Source organism: Ranitomeya imitator, chromosome 6 (assembly GCF_032444005.1).
Source record: "Ranitomeya imitator isolate aRanImi1 chromosome 6, aRanImi1.pri, whole genome shotgun sequence".
Taxonomy (NCBI): Eukaryota; Metazoa; Chordata; class Amphibia; order Anura; family Dendrobatidae; genus Ranitomeya; species Ranitomeya imitator.
In genome coordinates this window covers 396606027-396626066 of record NC_091287.1, presented here as the reverse complement: position 1 = coordinate 396626066, position 20040 = coordinate 396606027, and the positions used below count along the sequence as shown (strand labels likewise).

General features: G+C 44.6%; 1 protein-coding gene across 1 annotated transcript in view; it reads left to right on the top strand.

Annotated features, from left to right (window-relative positions):
• The window catches only part of USP14 (ubiquitin specific peptidase 14), a 119337-nt gene that overhangs the window by 56957 nt on the left and 42340 nt on the right, over positions 1 to 20040 (top strand). The window contains exons 8-9 of the mRNA XM_069731167.1: positions 2178 to 2258; positions 3416 to 3495. Coding sequence (XP_069587268.1) covers positions 2178 to 2258; positions 3416 to 3495 — 161 coding nt within the window. The remainder of the gene's footprint in view (positions 1 to 2177; positions 2259 to 3415; positions 3496 to 20040) is intronic.

Sequence of the window (20040 nt, the reverse complement as noted above, 5' to 3'; positions counted from 1 at the left end):
TTTAACAGGTTAATAGCGGCGGGTGAATTGCGATTTCACCTGCCGCTATTGCGCGCACATGTCAGCTGTACAAAACAGCCGACATGTCGTGACTTTGATGTGGGCTCACCGCCGGAGCCCACATCAAAGGAGGAGACACAACATGCGCAGAACATGTTGCGTTTCTTACTGCGATGCGTTTTTCCCCCAGAAAAAATGCAACATATGCACACAAAAAATGCGGAATGCATTATAAATGATGTATGCATTTTTAAATTGTTTTTATCACATTTTTATAGCGAACAAACGCAAAAAAATGCGAAAAATCCTGAACGTGTGCACACAGCCTCAAGGTGTATCTCCCCATCACACTCCATATGTGTCTCACTCATCATACTTCACGTCTCTCTCTCCCATCAGTCACTCTTAGGCCGGGGACACACACAACGTATAAAAAAACGGTCCGTTTTTGACAGACGAGAATCGCACAAATGTTACCAAAACAGTGATCCGTGTGCAGTGCGAGGATGCGATTTTCTCGCATCCAATGATCTGTTTGGCGTCCGTGTGACATCCGTATGGTGAGATTTTCTCACACACTTGCAAAATGAGCAAATAATGGCTGAGCCTTTCCTGTCACCTGCCCAATGCCTGAGAATTTCTCGCACGTCACACTGATGGTCCGTGTGCTGTGCTATTTTTTCTCGCCCCCATAGACTTCCATTGGCGATTCTCGGCCGAGAAACGCTGACAATCGCAGCATGCTGCGATTTCACTCGGATCCTGAATACGGCCGAGAAAATATCGGATGATGGGAGCTGCCCCATAGATTAACATTGGGACGAGCGCTATGCGATTTTTTTATCGCATTGCACTCGTCCGTATTTAGGTCTAGTGTGACCCCGGCCTTAGCCATACAATGCATCTCTCCCCTCCCTCCATAATGCCTGGCTATTCACTGCAGAGCTGGAGCTCCCAGACAGCTCCTAATGCTGCTCCATGCACACCACATGTCTTCACTCTTCTTGGGTCCAGATGCTGCTGAGCCCACTGTGTTCTGCTCCTCTGATGCAGTAACTGCTGGTGATAGCAGGTCACAGGGCAGTCACACACAAAATGGCGCTGCCCTGTGATGCTGCTCTTCATTCTTACTGTTGGAGCAGTAACTGCTGACATCACCATTTCCCTCCCCTTTTGGGTGGTCTAATATCCCTGGGGCAGAGCTGCTAAATCTTACTATAGCTGCTTGAGGTCTAAAACGGAAAATGCTCCCCCTAGTGGTAAATATGTATATTTGTAGAAAAATATATAATATTTTTCATATAGAAATGTTTGCAAACAGTGCAAACATTGCATTAATACATTTTAATTACTATTTTAAGCTTAATTTCACAAAAAACAAAATACAAGAAAACTGGTGGCACCTTCCCTTTAATGTATCTTCCTGGCCTCCCCTTCTCCCCCCCCCCCCCCCAAAGAAATGTAGCATTCGGATGAGCCAATTTCTATTTACGGTATGTTCTACTTTCATATGGTCTTCTGTATGCTTAGATGGGTTGCTTTATGAAAGCGGCTCATCTGCACACCTGATAAAACTCACCTTTGTGCCGGAGTTTAGGGTAGCTCTGAAAAGTTGACCATGCACATTATACTTTATCTTAACCCGCCAGTTTTGGTAGGAGAGGACAGCCTAATGTACATTGGACTCCCCGACTGTTGCTTGGCAACATTGATGGGAAAGAAAGATCTGGCATTTTTTATTTCAATAACTTTTGTTCTTGTGCATTATTAGCCACTGCCACAAGTGGTGGGTGGTACTGAGACTGCATTCATGCTTGCTCTAACCAGGCGTCATGTCTATAACCGAGCTCAAGGGGAATTGCTGTTGGCCAAATGAGCAGTTTGCTGACACTTCTTGAATGTGTATGGGCAGTTTCTGCACGGCTCCTGGCAGTCTCGAGCCATCATTCATTACTCAGATGAATGCAGTGGCCACTCTATGGGAAATGGGTAGTGTCTGATATCTCTGGAAGCGTCAGCTGTTTGCTGAGGGTCCAGGATGCTGGACCACAGCAGATCATGGTGGTTCCAAGGAGAAAGATGCAGCATGTGATGAGGCAAACACTTTTAATATATTACCCATATGTCCTCTATTTGAATTGGTTGTAGAACTTGCATATTATGTTTTTCTTTTCCAGGATGCTAATGAATGCTGGGTAGAAGTTATGCGGGTTCTTCAGCAGAAGTTAGAACCCATAGAAGGAGACACAGAAATGGAGGTAAAAGCTCAGCAGGTGGCTTTCATTACTGCCCTCACTGTCTGTCCTTCCTTTGGTCCTAATGTAGCTTTATACTCCTACAAAAAGTGTATATTTTGAAGCTAAGAAGTTCACTAGTCCCTAGATGTTTACGGCTCACTATGGTTTATATTGTTGGCTGTTAAGTATTAACATGCCCTGGTCTATATCTAGACATGGTGCTGTATATAAATGTCTACAAGTCCAAGTTCACACTACGGTATTTTCATTCTGAGTGCTGATCGTGATAAAAAAAAAAAAGACAACACTCAAGCTAACATGCAGATGAGTTCGGGTTTTTTCCCCCTTTATTTTTTCACGGACTGAAGCTGCACTTGAAAAAAAATTAGCATTTTGCACTAGTTTCTTCAATGTGTCAGATGAGACTCCTCTATTCAGGCCAATTGGTGCACAAAAGGAAATGTTATTCCATATGACGCCACTGTATATACCGTAAGCATTTTTATGATATGTAGCTCTTTTAAGTTTTGAAACTTCATTTAGTGTTGTAAATTTTTTTATAACGTCGGTATAAAAACTGATTGCATGCTGATAACCAATGACAGAAAACATTTTTTTTTTACAGATTTTCTGGATCAAACTTGGCTTTTTTTTTTTGTATTTGCTCATGTGACAATATATTCTAGAATATAGCGTCTTATCCGTATTTTAGCAGTAATTTATACCATGTTACTGGTTGTGATTTTGGAATGTGATGTTCAAATCTGTACATATGTTTTTGACTTGTGTAGACAGTCTATTTTTATTTGACTCGCTGTTATAGCGCCACCATATTCCAGCGCTTTGCAGACAATATCGGCACTGTTACCATTGGGGCTCATATTCTAAATTCCCTATTAGTATGACTTTAGAGTGTGGAATTTGGAGACTGGAGGAAAGGCATGAAAACATGTTGAGATTATACAGACGCCTTGCATATGTTGTCCCTGGTGGGATTTGAACCCAGGACCCCCAGCGCTGTAAGGCTACAGTGCTCATTGTCTTGCACCATTTAATAAAAACAAAATGATCTGTGCAGAAATGTGCAAAATGATTCTGTAAGGTAGCTCATATTTCTATGTCCATTTACTGTCTTAGCAAAATAGTAGGATAACTAACACTTTATCTTGTCTCTTTAGACGGAGTCCCCTGGCGCTGCTGCTGCACCAAAGAAGAAGAGTTTTATTGACCAGTTTTTTGGTATCGAGTCGGAATTGACGTATCCTTTTATAGCAAACATTAAACAAATTGAGACACTGATAACAGTGTTGGAACTGTGGGGCTCACATCAAGGGCATGGAAACCATTTCTTTTTTATCTAGCATCTCCAGAGGTGCTTTATATTACCGTATTTTTGTGCCATGCAGTAAAGAGATCATGTTTGTTTTTTCCTTGTGGTACATCATATCTCGTTACTGATTTCATCTAGCCGCACTTCTTTCTTGGTCCGTGTCTCAGCCTCCTTTTACTTACGTTTTGGCCATTATTCCTGGTTGCGAATTAAATGTAGGGTGCAGAAGGTAATCTTCATTGAGCTGCATATACAGAGTACTCGCACATTGCAGTCGTCGTCTGACACCATCCTGATACTTTGTTGAAGAAACTAAAATGGGTAACATTAGTCACTGACCTTCCGAGTCTACATTGTGTCACAGGACGTGACGTTTCTGCCAGAATCCCCCTGTTCTTCATGTTTAGTAACCATGATACAGCTGGACCGTTCTATAGGCACCAATTAGCCCTAATACAATCTCTAATTCCTAATGCATTCACAAAACTCGATCAGAACTTTATGCATATGTATAAAAGCTCCAGCCATAAAATAAGCGATCATAAGATGCAATAATGTAATGCTTCTCGGTTAATCATTTCAGTTGTAATGTTAATTCGGACCATCCAATAAACCTCCTCCTGCCGCAGCAGTTCCTTACTAGCTGTAATATCCCTAATAATGGCTACCTCCTCTAACACTTGCCAATGTAATGCATTGAGTCAGTAGCCAAAAACTGTGTCGGTCTGTCAATCGATGTGCCTATTTTGTTTTATTTTAGAAGGCAATCTCCTGGCCATTGCTCACACCTTGCTTTTTATAAGATCGATTAGTAGATTTATTTCCATTCAAACGAATATTAACAGGTATAGAAGTCTGCCCTACATAACCTCGTCCACACCTGCATTTTAATAAGAATATGCAAATTTCTCCTTTGCCTCATTGGGGGACACAGACCGTGGGTGTATGCTGCTGCCACTAGGAGGCTGACATTAAGGGTACCGTCACACTATACGATTTACCTACGATCACGACCAGCGATATGACCTGGCCGTGATCGTAGGTAAATCGTAGTGTGGTCGCTGGGGAGCTGTCACACAGACCGCTCTCCAGCGACCAAGATGCCGAGGTCCCTGGGTAACCAGGGTAAACATCGGGTAACTAAGCGCAGGACCGCGCTTAGTTACCCGATGTTTACCCTGGTTACAAGCGTTAAACTAAAAAAAAAAAAAACAGCACATACTTACATTCTGGTGTCCGTCAGGTCCCTTGCAGTCTGCTTCCAGCACTGTGACTGCCGGCCGTAAAGTGAAAGCAGAGCACAGCGGCTGTGCTTTCACTTTCACTTTACGGCCGGCAGTCACAGTGCGGGAAGCAGAGACTGCAAGGGACCTGACGGACACCAGAATGTAAGTATGTGCTGTTTGTTTTTTTTTTAGTTTAACGCTTGTAACCAGGGTAAACATCGGGTAACTAAGCGCGGTCCTGCGCTTAGTTACCCGATGTTTACCCTGGTTACCCAGGGACCTCGGCATCTTGGTCGCTGGAGAGCGGTCTGTGTGACAGCGTTGCGATCCAGCGATGCGTTCGCTTGTAACCAGGGTAAACATCGGGTAACTAAGCGCAGGACCGCGCTTAGTTACCCGATGTTTACCCTGGTTACAAGCGTTAAACTAAAAAAAAAAAAAACAGCACATACTTACATTCTGGTGTCCGTCAGGTCCCTTGCAGTCTCTGCTTCCCGCACTGTGACTGCCGGCCGTAAAGTGAAAGTGAAAGCACAGCCGCTGTGCTCTGCTTTCACTTTACGGCCGGCAGTCACAGTGCTGGAAGCAGACTGCAAGGGACCTGACGGACACCAGAATGTAAGTATGTGCTGTTTTTTTTTTTTTTAGTTTAACGCTTGTAACCAGGGTAAACATCGGGTAACTAAGCGCGGTCCTGCGCTTAGTTACCCGATGTTTACCCTGGTTACAAGCGAACGCATCGCTGGATCGCAACGCTAGATCGGTGTCACACACACCGATCTAGCGATGACAGCGGGAGATCCAGCGATGAAAGAAAGTTCCATACGATCTGCTACGACGTACGATTCTCAGCAGGATCCCTGATCGCTGCTGCGTGTCAGACACAGCGATATCGTAACGATATCGCTGGAACGTCACGAATCGTACCGTCGTAGCGATCGAAATGTTATAGTGTGACGGTACCCTTAGGCTGTGTGTAGACGTTGCTGATTTTTCGTGGTTTTTTTCTCGTTTTTTCCCTATAAAAACGCTACAAAACCGCAAAAAAAGCATGCATTATGCATCCCATCATTTAGAATGAATTTTGCAATTTTTGTGCACATGATGCGTTTTTTTCCGCGAAAAAAACGCATTGCGGTTAAAAACACAAGCATGTTCATTAATTTTGCGGATTTTTTGCAGATTTCCCACTATATAATGCATTGGGAAATGTCCGGAAAAATCCGCAAAAAAAAAAGCACCAAAAACGCATGCAGATTTCTTGCAGAAAATTTCAGGTTTTTACAGGAATTTTCTGCAAGAAATACTGAACGTGTGCACATAGCCTAAGTGATACAAAAAAAGTGATCTCCTCCCCTGCAGTATACACCCTCCTGCTGGCTCTCAGCTAACCAGTTTTTGCTTAGTGTCCGTAGGAGGCACACGGACGGGTCGGCTATTCAGACCCAAAACTATTTTTATTTTATTTTTACATTTTTGGTTTTACTTTCTACAACGAAGGGGCGATGGATCCTTTCAAGGCTCCGATCTCCCCGAACCATCAACAGGTGAGCACGAAGATTGTCACCTCTCCGTATCCTCTCCTGCAACGTGGGATGCCACGTCTGAGCTGATTCTTGGGGGCGACGGGTCCCTTCAAGGGCACCGATCTCCCCACACCCTGCACAGAGGAGCACAAGGAGTGTCTCCTCCACGTACCCTCTTCCCCAGCCAGGCCTATTGCCGGACAACTGGCCCTGTCCACCCGGGGGCTGAACGCCGTGGATGTACAGAGGCCCCTCTCTATGGCATCCGAGCAGCCCCCACTGTACCACCTCTGTACCACCTCTGTTAAAGCTGATGACACAAGGAGGCGGACGGTTCCTCTCCACCTTCTTAACAAAGGGATGATGGATTGAGGTTTATCCCTCTATCCCTGCACTGTCCACGCTGCAATACCCGACCTGCAGCAGTACAATAGAGTGCGCGCGCTTTCCTCGGCACTGAAACCCAGTTATCCGCGGCGGCTCCATGCCAGGACGCTCACCGATGGTAAGTGGATCCAGTTAGCGATGGACCTCTGCAGTAGGATATTCACATGCTGACGTGCAGCCTCAGCTTCCGTGTGGCCCACCTCCCTGAGGTAACACTCTGGCCGGCTGCAACAATTTAGCCCTCGGCTTCAGCCAATGTGTAGGCCGCATCCCGGAAGCCGCACCCGCACTATGGCGCGCTAAGGCGGCTCTGCCCATCTTTTCTGGCGCTTCTTCCCTGCAACGGGAGCGATCGCTTCTCTCGGCAACGCCCCTCTATTCTACCCCTGGTATTGCTTACGCTGGCTGCAGAAATCTAGGCCCCGGCTTGGGCCTATTCATGGAAGTCACTAGGCTCCGCCCATATCACGTCTGTGGCTCCGCCCTTGAATTGCCACCTCTCACTCTCTGTGAGACATTACCACCTCTGCAACTCCTGGCGGCCATTTTAGTCCACCCTGCCAACACAAACACGCCATGGTTTTGCATTAAAGGGGCACAACGACTCTGCAACCGGGTAAGGAAGTACTGCTCTCTTCCCCTGCATTTTCCTCCTGTGCTTAGACACATGTCCAGTATCTCCTGCCTCGTCTTTAAAGGTACACGACCATTCCCTATTTTTAGAAGTACACGACCAGTATTCCCTAGCCTTAAAGGTACATGACCAGTATTCCCTGGTCTTAAAGGCACATGACCAGTATTCCCTGGTCTTAAAGGCACATAAACATTATGTCCCTGAAGGAGACAGGCGTCTCCGAAACGCGTAGGATAGAGGTCCCTACCGCACTTCGTACACATCACCGGGTTGTAGTAGCGGTCACGTGGGTCACTACGTCACACAGGTCCTGCAGATCAGCCGGACTTACCGCTCCTATCACACGCGGAGTCTGCTCAGTAGGACCCCGCTTCCATCTGCATTCTGGTGAGTAGTGGCTGCCACCGGCCGGGGCAGCCACTAGCCGTGATAAAGACTTCACATTTTGGACTAAAACCGCCGTTGCACGGCAGAATAAAGTTATCTGGACTCCGTAGAAGCTGAACACGGCGGGTAAGAGAACCCTCCTTCTACAGGCATCTTTTTACATTGCAGGTTAATTGACCGAGACCAACTAGCTCTCCACTTTTTATTTGCTGTTAACCATTATTATTTTTATCATGGACCATATTTTTTATTACTAAATACCCAGTTCTATTAAAATTTAGTTTGGAATGGTATTTGCAGACGTATATTGCTTGTGGACACCCATTTAGCATTTAGAGTGGCTTTTTTTCCAGCGTGAATCTGTATATACATTTATATACACGTGTTACTATATTTACATAACCAGTATTACCTAGTCTTAAAGGCACAGAACTAGTATCCCCTGGTCTTTAAAGGCTCATGACCAGTCTGAAACCGGTCACTCTAAATGAGCTCAGGAGCCCGCCGCCGCCGATCCCAGCTTATCCCAGAGTACCTAGTTCCCTGAGTGGGCTTTGTCACTGCTGCAACCCATGGATTCTCTGACCAAGAGATTGAATCCCTCCGTGAACCCTCTGTGGCTCGGAGTGCTCGCAGGACCAATATACAGGTCCTTCTCAAAAAATTAGCATATAGTGTTAAATTTCATTATTTACCATAATGTAATGATTACAATTAAACTTTCATATATTATAGATTCATTATCCACCAACTGAAATTTGTCAGGTCTTTTATTGTTTAAATACTGATGATTTTGGCATACAACTCCTGATAACCCAAAAAACCTGTCTCAATAAATTAGCATATTTCACCCATCCAATCAAATAAAAGTGTTTTTTAATAACAAACAAAAAAACCATCAAATAATAATGTTCAGTTATGCACTCAATACTTGGTCGGGAATCCTTTGGCAGAAATGACTGCTTCAATGCGGCGTGGCATGGAGGCAATCAGCCTGTGACACTGCTGAGATGTTATGGAGGCCCAGGATGCTTTAATAGCGGCCTTAAGCTCATCCAGAGTGTTGGGTCTTGCGTCTCTCAACTTTCTCTTCACAATATCCCACAGATTCTCTATGGGGTTCAGGTCAGGAGAGTTGGCAGGCCAATTGAGCACAGTAATACCATGGTCAGTAAACCATTTACCAGTGGTTTTGGCACTGTGAGCAGGTGCCAGGTCGTGCTGAAAAATGAAATCTTCATCTCCATAAAGCATTTCAGCCGATGGAAGCATGAAGTGCTCCAAAATCTCCTGATAGCTAGCTGCATTGACCCTGCCCTTGATGAAACACAGTGGACTAACACCAGCAGCTGACATGGCACCCCACACCATCACTGACTGTGGGTACTTGACACTGGACTTCAGGCATTTTGGCATTTCCTTCTCCCCAGTCTTCCTCCAGACTCTGGCACCTTGATTTCCGAATGACATGCAAAATTTGCTTTCATCAGAAAAAAGTACTTGGGACCACTTAGCAACAGTCCAGTGCTGCTTCTCTGTAGCCCATTTCCTGCACACGCCTGTGCACGGTGGCTCTGGATGTTTCCACACCAGACTCAGTCCACTGCTTCCTCAGGTTCCCCAAGGTCTGGAATCGGTCTTTCTCCACAATCTTCCTCAGGGTCCGGTCTCCTCTTCTCGTTGTACAGCGTTTTCTGCCACATTGTTTCCTTCCAACAGACTTACCATTGAGGTGCCTTGATACAGCACTCTGGGAACAGCCTATTTGTTGAGAAATTTCTTTCTGGGTCTTACCCTCTTGCTTGAGGGTGTCAATGATGGCCTTCTTGACATCTGTCAGGTCGCTAGTCTTACCCATGATGGGGGTTTTGAGTAATGAACCAGGCAGGGAGTTTATAAAAGCCTCAGGTATCTTTTGCATGTGTTTAGAGTTAATTAGTTGATTCAGAAGATTAGGGTAATAGGTCGTTTAGAGAACCTTTTCTTGATATGCTAATTTATTGAGACAGGTTTTTTGGGTTATCAGGAGTTGTATGCCAAAATCATCAGTATTTAAACAATAAAAGACCTGACAAATTTCAGTTGGTGGATAATGAATCTATAATATATGAAAGTTTAATTGTAATCATTACATTATGGTAAATAATGAAATTTAACACTATATGCTAATTTTTTGAGAAGGACCTGTAGATGGTCCCTTTCCTCCATGTGAGCCATCGGCTAGCAGGGGCCGCAAGTTTTCTAGAAATGTACCGGCGTCTAAAAATGTACACTTGCCTAGAAAACAGAAGTTTTATTTCCTGATCCCTCACCAATGATTTGCTGAGAACAAGTCTCTGAATATGGATCGGATATTGCCTTGGTTCTGGACTCCAGAACTTGAGAAAAGGATGGATTCGCCTATTGATATCATCAACCAATCTCTGTAGATTGACGAGGACTTCGGTTCTACTCTAGATCACGCACTGTCCCTCATAAGGAGACTAAACTCCCTACAGAGCATTTGCCATTCACCCGGACAAGGAGCGTCCGGATAAGTGATCCACTGGACAGAAACCTCTTCAAGCGCGGTATCCTTTTCTCCTTCGCCTCATTGGGGGACACAGACCATGGGGTGTATGCTGCTGCCACCAGGAGGCTGACACTAAGTAATACAAAGAAAAAGTTAGCTCCTCCCCTGCAGTATACACCCTCCTGCTGGCTCCCAGCTAACCAGTTCTTGCTTAGTGTCCGTAGGAGGCACACGGACGGGTCTGCTATTCAGACCCAAAGAACTCTTTTTTACCGTTTTTTACTTTTTACTACGGTCGAATGGGGCGACGGATTCTTTCATGTTCCGATCTCCTCGAACCATCAACAGGCGAGCACGGGAGTTTTACCTCTCCGTATCCTCTCCTGCGACGTGGGAAGCCACTGCCTGATCTGATTTTAGGGGCGACGGGCCCCTTCAAGGGCACCGATCTCCCCCCTCCCTTATCAGACGAGCACTGGAGTTTCACCTTCAGTATCCTCTTCTGCAGCCAGGCCTATTGCCGGACATGCAGCCCTGTCCACCAGGTTTTACCCTCAGCTGTACAGAGGCACCTTCCAGCGTGGCGTCCGAGCAGCCCCCACTGCATCTCCACTGAAAAAGCGGATGATGGAAGGAGGCAGACTGTTCCTCTCCACCCCTCTTCTGCAGGGATGGTGGATGGAGGCTCCCCAACCCTGCACCGTCCTATCTACCCGGGCACAGCTCCTACCTGCAGCATCTGCCACCCCCTCCATATTGGGGTAAGTGCTCCGTGAGATTTGGGTTTTCCGGCGGTCAGAGGAGGGCTCCATAGCGACTGGATCCCCACAGAGCTTCGCGGCACTTTTCCCCTCAGTCTGCGGGTGCGCGCCGGCCGAAGCCATAAATTTAGTCCCCGGCTTCGGCCCTGTTTAGGCCGCATCCCGGGAAGCCCCGCCCACCGCTTGCTCCCTTCTAGCGGCTCCGCCCCCTATTCAGGCGCTTCTCGTTCCAGACGAGATCTCGGCGGCCATCTTCTTCCTCCTCCATTGCGGTCACTATTTCTTCTGGAGGGGGCTGCGGCCGGCGGTTTTTCAGTGCTGAAGTCAGCGCTATTCCAGTCGGGGGACTCAGAACCTGAGTAAGGTGAATCGCCCCAATATCTCCCCCCCCCCCCCCCCCCGGCACGCATCCCGGCAGCATTAAGGGACTAGCTTTCCCTGTTTTTTATATACTTAAGGCTGCAATCTCTGGTGCTCCTGCACACTACAGAATGTATAGTACAGTGTGCAGGCTTGCAAACAGAGCTGTGAGTTCCCAGCAATGAAGCTGTCGGGATCACACTCAGTCGGAGCAGCCTTTGGAAGTGGGGAATCACCAGAAATAATACACAAGACACGTCTTGTATAGTGTATCACTGGGAAGTCTCTGAAGCATGCCTGCCTTCAAAGTGCTATCCCTTCTTTATATATTTGTTTCAGTAGGTTTAGTGGTTATACAAGTTTTGCATGTTTAAACAAAGAGACAAAACAGGAAAGAAAGAAAAGAAAAGAAAACAGTTTCGTGGGCGGCAGTTTCACAACAAACAGTACAAAGGCAATTCCACAGACAAGAAAAACAGGATTTCATACTATAGCTAAAATGTCCTTGAATGGACAGGTCAATATTTATCACAAATTCTTTTTTTTTTTTTTTTTGTTCATTGAGGTAATCATTTTTGTTCTGCTCTTCACAATCCCCCCTTTGACATATTCCATTCAAAACCTTGTCGATCATTTGTCATTCTTTTTGTGATATTACAAAAAAAAAACTTTATATTCTCGCATCCATTACACAAAATTTATTTGTGCATACCGAGATACCCTTGAGTACAACCTTGAATAATACATATATAATTACAATAACCATAACTGTATGTATTAGGCTTTGCATAATCCCGGTAACCCACCCACCGATCCCTCTGAACCAATTGGCCGGGTTAAGAAAAGAAAAGGTATCTGACCACCAGCTATCCTTATTTTGGTCATTGTCTTTGTCATACTGATCCCTGAGTCGTTGTACGTCTTTTAATTTAAATCTCATACTCATAGTACTATTCGGGTCTATATAATGACAGCAGGTGGGTCCGATGATTTGACACATACCCCCTTGTGAGGCAGTTAGGTAATCCAATACCAGGGTATGTTGGTTAGTGACTATTATAAGCTGATTCTGTACAGCTATACTAGTATTTAATATGTCCAATATATCCCAAATCTGATCATCTAGATAATCCGTGGCTCTAACTAATTTATCCCACATCTGTGTTAACATAGGATAAATAAAAATGGTACTAGCAATTTTGTTGGGAATTCCCATTTGTACTATATGCGGCCTCCCCGAGGGACGTGGTGAGTTATCTGCAGCTCTTTTATACAGTGTGTGCTTGGGCACGGCTTGCATATTCACTTGTTTATTTGAAATTATGAAAGTAGCCGGGGTTAGGCGTCCTAATGTACAAGTACCCTTTATACCTACGGGAAGCCATTTATATGCTCCTTCTCCGCATATCCAAAATGTACCCTCAGGCAGATCCCACAAAGCTGAGTGCTGAAATACCAATCTGTGAGCCAAATCCACAAAACTAGATACATTCTGAAGCATACACCAAGAGGGTTTTTGTCCCAAGGGGCTACAGTACCCGGCTGCGGGATTCCCACATACATGCATTCCGTTGACATACTCATTGGATTCATTACAAACCAGGTTCCCCGGCTTACTTGTACAACTGTTTGCATCACCTTGGGGGAACAACTCAGAATGTTCCCATTTTCTATTATGTATATATCTTTCCAATACTGTAGGTTTGAAAGCATCAGAGGAAGGGGTGGTTGTACTGAAACTGAGCTGTAGATTTTCAGTGGGGACCTGTCCTAAATCAGTTAATCCAGTCTTATTCCTAGGTACCCATTTTCCTCCCTTGAATGCTAAATATTGTAAGTTGTCTATTTTTCCTGTAAGATTGCCCTGCCACCAAGGAAATTCTACCCATCCCACAATTGGTATGGCGATTGTAGTATTCCATAGTCTAGTATTGCCAGGTTGGTTGTTGGCCAGGTTGTCTGAACAATTAGGCCAAGCGAATATTTCTTCAGCTGACACGGGAACTGCTAGAAAAGTTATACTTGTGGCTGATACTGGTGAATGGGTACAGATCCAACAATCTGCCAGGGGTTGCGTATTATTTAACAAGTCATGCACTAATTTTCTATGATGTTGTACGAATCTATTGTTCAAAGGGGCTAGAGAATTCAGTCTTTCCCATGCCTCCGTTGAGGTTAACATTATTAACATCAATATCATGAGTCTTATACTGCTTTTTTGCAATGGCTTGCATGTATCCATGATGCCTTTCCTTCAAGCTTGACTGCTGTTGGAGTTGTTAACAGGACTTGGAAAGGTCCGTCAAATCTCGGTTCCAGAGTCTTTCTGGTGTGTCTTTTCACGTAGACTTGATCACCAGGTTCCAACTTGTGGCCTCCTTCGAGATTTTCTGGATCTGGAAGGGAAGCAAAAACTTGCGAATGCACTTTAGTTAAACGTTTTTGTAATTCTTGTACATAAGCAGTTAAAGTCTCAGTATTCAACATCAGTTGTTGTGGAAAATAACAACCCAAATTTGCTGCTCTACCAAAAAGAATCTCATGTGGTGACAGCTTAGCCTTCCCCCTTGGGGTGTTTCGGATGGAATACAGGGCAAGTGGTAGACACTCGGTCCAAGGCTTTCCTGTTTCTGCCATGGCCTTCTGGATTTTTAATTTTATTGTCCCATTTAATCTTTCCACTTTACCTGAACTCAGTGGATGATATGGAGTGTGAAACTGGTTTTCTACTCCCAACATTTTCATAACATTCTGGAATATTTCCCCAGTAAAATGGGTACCCCTATCTGACTCGATCACCTCAGGCATGCCGTAACGGGGTATCAGTTCATGTGCTATTTTAATGGCAGTAGTTTTTGCTGAGGCTTTACGAACTGGATAAGCCTCTGGCCACCCTGAGAACATGTCCACACACACAAGCACATATTTGTATCCATTGTACCTAGGAAGTTGGATGTAGTCGATCTGGAGTCTTTGAAAGGGATACAGTGGTCTTACATGATGCTTGGTTGGGGTTTTAATGGCCTGACCTGGATTGTGTGCCAGGCATATAGCGCATGCAGCACACATGTTCCGAGCAAAATTACCAAAACCTGAAGCCAACCACCTTTCTTTTACCTTGAGCGTCATACCATTTGCCGACACATGCGTGGGTAGGTGGAGGTCACTTGCCACTGCGGGGTACCAGGCTCTGGGTAAACACAACAAAGTTCCTTTTTTCCATAATCCTTGCTGATCTTCTGCCCCTTTTTTCTGCCACTGCCCTCGTTCTTCGTCGTCTACCTGTTTCTGAGCTTCCTTCAATCTTTCCTCATCATCTTCAGAGCTATCTAGTGTGTGGGCATGATGTAAGGGTTTACGTGCTGCCTGTTTTGCTGCCTTATCGGCTTTATCGTTACCCCTGGCTTCCTCGGTGTCGAGTCTCACATGTGCAGCTACCTTTATCACCGCTATTTCTTTAGTTTCTTGTGCTGCCTCCAGAATCTGTCTAATGAGGGAGGCATGTTTAACAGGTTGGCCTGAAGCAGTCGTATAACCTCTGGCTCTCCATATTACGCCAAAATCGAAAATAATGCCATGTGCATATCTAGAATCAGTGTATATGTTTGTTGTCTGATCTTTGGCTATTTTTAGAGCTTCAACTAATGCCGTAAGTTCTGCTTCTTGTGCAGACTGATTAGCAGGGAGAGGTTCTGCTTTCAGCACTTCATGCTGAGTTACTACCGCATAACCTGTATGAAATTGTCCATTCATATCTGCATATCTACTGCCATCTATGAAAAGTTCAAATGTAGCATTACAGAGTGGCTTGTCACGTACATTACATAAGCCCTGAGTCTCTTGTTCCATTAATTGTACACAATCATGCATTGACTTTGATGGGTCAAAGGAGTTGGAGAGTGCAGTTTCCTCAGGTATGGTACCCCCCTCAGACTCTAAAGGGAGCAAAGACGCGAGATTAAGAGTCTGAATCCTGGCAAAGGAAATGTTGGGTGGCAGTAGTAGGGAACATTGGAGATGGAGGTGTCTGGCCATTGAAATATGTTTAGGTTGGACCTGGTTAAGAATGCCATGTACATCATGAGTGGTCTGAACTAGAAGTGGGTGATCAAGAACAATCTCAGAAGCTTTATCTAATAACAGTGAAATTGCGGCTACTACTCTTACACAAGAAGGTGCGGCTCTAGCTACAGGGTCCAGATGAGCTGATATGTATGCCACAGGTCTCTGTTTGTTTCCATGTTTTTGTGTGAGCACCCCTGCAGCATGTGAGGATATCTCAGCTGCCATCAATTGAAAAGGTTTAGTGTAGTCTGGGAGTCCCAAAGCCGGAGCTGATACCAGTGCTGTTTTCAAAGAGGAAAATGACTGTTTAGCCTCTTCACTGAGTGAATATGGTGTGTTGGCAATACAGTCATATAAAGGCTGCATGAGTTGACTTGCATGTATGATCCACTGTCTACAGTGTGAAACAATACCTAGGAAAGCACGCAGCTGTTTGTGATTCCTGGGTTCAAGCATGTTACGTATGGCTTCCGTACGTTGAGGTGTGAGGTGTCTGATGCCCTGTGATATGCAGTGACCTAAAAACACGACTGTTTGTTGACAAGCCTGGAGTTTCTGTCTATTTACTTTACAGCCTTCTTGCGCTAGGAAAATTAAGAAATTAACAGTTGAGGTAACTGCCGTCTGCTCATCAGGGCAACAAATAAGTAAGTCATCTACATACTGTAGAATGACTACTCCTGGTTCTGGGATGAAATTTTTTAGCACGGTCTGCATTGCTTCAGAGTACAAAGTTGGTGAGTGTACCATACCTTGTGGCAATCTTGTCCATGCTAATTGTTTACCCTTGAATGTAAAGGCAAACAAATGCCAACAGTTCTTATGTAGTGGCACAGAAAAAAAATGCGTTTGATAAGTCAATTACCGTAAAATATGCAGCAGTGCTGGGAATTTGAGACAGTAAGGTATGAGGATTCGGTACCACAGGGGTGACCGGTGCCAAAACCTTATTGATTTCCCGTAAGTCGTGCACCATGCGATATTTCACCATAGTTTCATTGGAGGACACTTTCTTTTTAACAGGATATAAGGGTGTATTGGCGGGTGACCTGATTTCTACCAAAACACCTTGTAACACATAATCCTGAATTTGTTGAGAAATCGCCTGTTCTTGCTGGGCGCTGATGGGGTATTGCCTAAGCTGAGGTAATATGGTTCCCGGGGCAGTTTCTAACAGTATAGGAGCTACTGATAAAAATCCTACATCAGTGTCTCCTTTTGCCCATAGGCTGTCAGGAACCCGAGACAAGTCAATTTTTGCTTGTTGAGTGTAAATTTCGGGAAAATCCTCCATTGCCTGTATTCTAACATATGGTTCCAGAGTTTCTGCATCTTCAGGGATGGTCAGCATAACTGTGCCATCTTCTCTAAAATGGATGTTTGCATGCATTTTACTTAAGACATCAGTACCCAACAAGCAGGTAGGTGCACCTTTAGCAAATAAAAATTTGGATACAAAAGTTTTAGGGCCAAAGCTCACATTTAAAGGTTTTGTAAAGGGCAACGCCTGAATTTTACCATCATACCCTTCTACATATGTAACCTTTGAGGATATATTGTCAGGATATGGTAAAAAGTCCTGATTTAAAATGGAGGATGTTGCTCCCGTATCTATCAGAAAAGGTACATTTTTACCCTCAACTTCAACTTGTATTATTGGTCTTCTAGAAGGAAGAGAGACCTGCATAACTTTCAGTCATTCTGAGCTGTCTGTTTGATCAGGCACTGGGTTATTTATCCTATTTTTGGGTACAAAGGTTCCTGAATCTATATCTGTTTTTCTCTTCCTACATTCCCTTTGGAAATGTCCTGGCTTCTTACAGTAATGACAAGTAAACTTTTGATTAGCAGAGCCAGTATTAGCCTGTGCAATTCTTACTGGCTTAGAATTTTCTCTTAAGTCTATTTCTATCCCTACAGCTTTCTGTCTAGCCAGGTGTGGGTCTTCCAAGGTTCTCCAATCAGGGGTTGCGGCCTTAAGCTTTTCCTTCACTTTTGGAGACAATCCATCTATAAAGGTTTTTGTAACTAACCTCATCATTCCTGGAGCGGTTAGATCCATGCCTTGATCTCTGAAATTATTTTCTACACTTAGATAATATTCGTCTACTGATTGTCCAGATTTCTGAGCCACCACTCCCGTTGTTCCTCTCTGCCTCTGTCTCTCCCTCATGAAAACCATTAAGTGATCTACAAATTGTGTACCTGATTCTATCGTGTGTAAGGCACCATCTCCTGCTTGGGGCCTATGTACCTGTAGATTTGCTAATAGCTCCTGGAAGAGTCCAGGAGTCATTTTCATTCTACATAATTCTTCTCCATCTGCCCAAACTCCAGCGTGAGTCTGCATAATTTGCTGTATATATTGTGCAAATCTAACTGGACACTGGGTGGGATCTGGTGCGTTATGCAAGAGAGACATGCCTTCAGCGGGGGACCAAGGGAAATATTGTCGAGTTTGGTGATATCTAGTTCCCATTACTCCGTCAGCACCAGGTTCCCTAAAGGGTCTTGGTACTACCCTAACAGGGGCAAGTACAGCGCCATGTCTAGGTGTACCACAGGCTAGGCAATCATTTCTCCAGTCTGGATTTTGTTGTCCACAGTGCGGACATACCCATCCTCCTGGTCCGGCTAAACTTTGAGGTGGTGTTTGGAGAAAAGATGGGGCATGTGGGTTAAGGTATGGGGGTGGGGTATTTTTAGATTCCACATTTTGTTTTTCTCCACAGCCTGTGGGTCTAATACACCACTTTTTACTCTGTTGATTATATGTCCATCCCTCATTTTCTGCTACCCTAGAGACATCAATCAATGCTTGGATCTGATCTATCCATTTCTTGTCTCTGATTATGCCTTTTTTCCTTTCCTGAATTCCTTCCCATAGTGTTCTACTAAAAGCTTCTGCCCTAGTAACTCCAAACTTACTAAAAATCTTTTTCAGCCCCTTAGTGGCATCTTCACCACTTCTCTCCTTTATGATAGTATAGATATCTAATTCTTCTGGTTCCGACTTTGTTTGCTTATTCCCCATTTTCTTATCCTGAGCTTTCTTGCCCTAGGTGGCGTTTGGGTATGAGAATACCTCGTTACCTTCTTCCTAAGGAGCTAGGATGTCTTTTTCTTGCCCTAGGTGGCGTTTGGGTATGAGAATACCTCGTTACCTTCTTCCTAAGGAGCTAGGATGTTTAAACTGTGTTGATGTAAGAAAATCCTGATTCCTACACCTATAGCAAACAACACAAATGCAACCAGACAGAAAAAGAAAAAGAACATACAACGTATCTTGTCCCAGGCTAATTTATCTGTCCTGGGCTTATATTATCACATACAACGTATTCTTGTCCCAGGCTAATTTATCTGTCCTGGGCTCATACTATCATACACTTATCCGTCACCAGGTTTTTGTCAAAGACAGGATCAGAGATTGAACATAGGCGCGGAGGTCTCCCCGAAAGGACGCAACCACGTTGCCCAGTGGGACAGTCACTTCTTCTGTTTCAACCCCCTGGGCGGCTTATAGGGCTATTCCCAACTTCCACACACCTTCTATTCACATTCACTCTCATTCAATGCCGTACTCCGTGAGGTGATCAATTCCTAAATAGTTCAAGAACCCGAGCTATAGGTATCCTCCTCTACTAGAACTACCCGCTAAAGAACACGACACAGAAAATCTTACGGACAGTGCAGGGCAGATATAAGAGATCTAACAGTGTCTCTTACCTGGCCAGGTTTTTGTTCATCTGCCGTCCATTATCCCAGATTCTCTTTTCGTTCGTATTCTGCCGGTGTTCTTGAAGGAATACACAGACCTCGGGTCCCTGTTCGGGCGCCAGGAAATGTCGGGATCACACTCAGTCGGAGCAGCCTTTGGAAGTGGGGAATCACCAGAAATAATACACAAGACACGTCTTGTATAGTATATCACTGGGAAGTCTCTGAAGCACGCCTGCCTTCAAAGTGCTATCCCTTCTTTATATATTTGTTTCAGTAGGTTTAGTGGTTATACAAGTTTTGCATGTTTAAACAAAGAGACAAAACAGGAAAGAAAGAAAAGAAAAGAAAACAGTTTCGTGGGCGGCAGTTTCACAACAAACAGTACAAAGGCAATTCCACAGACAAGAAAAACAGGATTTCATACTATAGCTAAAATGTCCTTGAATGGACAGGTCAATATTTATCACAAATTCTTTTTTTTTTTTTGTTCATTGAGGTAATCATTTTTGTTCTGCTCTTCACAAAGCTCTCTTGACTCTTTCCCTGGTGACTCTTTCCCTGGTGACTCTTTCCCTGGTGACTCTTTCCCTGGTGACTCTTTCCCTGGTGACTCATTCCCTGGTGACTCATTCCCTGGTATTTAATACTCTGCCCGGTAGTCGCTGGGCCCATAGGTGCTTCCCCAGCTTTCCATGCCTTTTTATTAAACCCAGGACCAGCATTCCCTGGTCTTAAGGGTGCCCTAGTTTTAAAAGGGTCACATCCCCAGCATTCTCTGCTCTGCCAGAAGCCGGTCTCCTTTTCCTTAGTACTTAATCAGGCCAGTATGCCCTGGTCTTAAAGGCACAGGGCCAGTAGGCACTGGTCTTAAAGGCACATGGCAAGTATGCCCTCG